Raw genomic sequence first — 1,428 nt, forward strand, 5'->3', positions numbered from 1 at the left:
ACTGGGTGTCAAAATAACGGGACCCATTCAAGAAATTGCGTCTACTAAGGTGGAAGTTTATTAGAATTTTATAAGTGTGATCTCATTCAAGTTCTTTGTGAACTCAACCATCAAAGATGTTTGTTTCTTGTGTATATTTGATTTTCCTGAGTGAAAATCAATATTGTTTGTTTTTGTCAGTGTTACGGTTGAAGCTTACAAGTTATTAAAATGGAGAATCCGAATACAAATATTGAAATGTTTGGGAAGTTTACATGGAACATTAGGAACTTCTCCACGTTAGACTCCAAGAAATTGTACTCGGATACGTTTTCTCTCGATGACCACAAATGGTGCTTGATTCAATTACTGTGTACCGTACATGTTCCTCTTTCATACGATCTTAATCCGTTTTTCTCATTAAGTTTGGTAACTTTGTTTTTAGGAGGATTCTTATCTTTCCAAAAAGGAATGATGTTGAGTGTTTGTCAATTTTTTTGGATGCTGGTGTTGCTACTATGCCTCAAGGATGGGAAAAATTTGCAAATTTCAAACTCATTCTGATTAATCAGCTCAATCACAAAGAAACTATAATAAAAGGTATATTTCACACTTACTCTCATGTTAATTTGGATATTATTTTCTTAGGCGAATGAAACTGTTTTCCTGCTAGCGATTTCATATTTTCACATGAAGACTCTTATTTGGTCGTGTTTTTAAATTGGTGAAAGAATCAAATCATTTAGCTTCTAATAACCCCTTTACCTTTTTCTATCTGTAATTTTTTCTTAATACCTCAAAATCCAACCTTTACTTGTTTGTCACTCTTATTGGCATGTACTGCATTTTATCCCAAATGGTTTGGTAGAAAATATTAATAAGTTCTATTAGATTAGGTAATGGCTGCAACAAAATGCTTCCACTCTCACTCATCTACTACTGTTATCTTTTATAGAAATAATAGTTATATCGTGCTTGAAGTTATAAATTAATATTTGTTTGATGATCTTATGTTTTTTGTTTTAAACTTGATACACAACTGACTCTGGATGTCTGAATTTGTCAGAAATCAGTCACACCTTCAATTCAAATCAGGATGTTTGTGGTTTAATATCTTACGTATCTTTGGGTGAGCTTTGGGACTCTAATAGCGGGTTCATAGTAAATGATACATGTATAATTGAAGCTCGTATACTGGTTCATATGTTAGATTATGAAAAACAAGTTGATGAATCAGTGAGGAACATCGACAATAAGCTTGTTGAAAGCATGGAGAGTCTTTCATCAAAGGAAATGATTTCAACCGGGGAGGTGGTGGATTTTAGGGGCATAGGAAAAATTTAGACGTTTATTTTATGATGTATTTTATATTATTTGTGTTCTTCATGAATTTCAACTGTTACCACCCATCTTTATTATCTTTGGTTGTTAATAATTTTTAATTTATTA

General features: G+C 32.1%; 1 protein-coding gene across 1 annotated transcript; it reads left to right on the forward strand.

Annotated features, from left to right (window-relative positions):
* The first annotated feature begins 210 nt into the window (after positions 1–210).
* On the forward strand, positions 211–1,323 carry LOC106754743 (ubiquitin carboxyl-terminal hydrolase 12-like). The gene is made up of 3 exons (XM_014636807.1): positions 211–332; positions 425–579; positions 1,046–1,323. The coding sequence occupies exons 1-3, from the start codon at positions 211–213 to the stop codon at positions 1,321–1,323; spliced, it is 555 nt and encodes a 184-aa protein (XP_014492293.1).
* The last annotated feature ends 105 nt before the right edge of the window (positions 1,324–1,428 follow it).

This window comes from Vigna radiata, unplaced genomic scaffold (assembly GCF_000741045.1).
Source record: "Vigna radiata var. radiata cultivar VC1973A unplaced genomic scaffold, Vradiata_ver6 scaffold_1659, whole genome shotgun sequence".
NCBI classification, from domain to species: domain Eukaryota; kingdom Viridiplantae; phylum Streptophyta; class Magnoliopsida; order Fabales; family Fabaceae; genus Vigna; species Vigna radiata.

Bases quoted from the DNA above. Each gene is read 5' to 3' on its own strand.
- LOC106754743 (XM_014636807.1), top strand. From the start codon at position 211: ATGGAGAATCCGAATACAAATATTGAAATGTTTGGGAAGTTTACATGG. The intron at 333-424 runs GTGCTTGATTCA...CTTTGTTTTTAG, and splicing joins TCTCTCGATGACCACAAATG to GAGGATTCTTATCTTTCCAA. The intron at 580-1,045 runs GTATATTTCACA...TGAATTTGTCAG, and splicing joins CAAAGAAACTATAATAAAAG to AAATCAGTCACACCTTCAAT.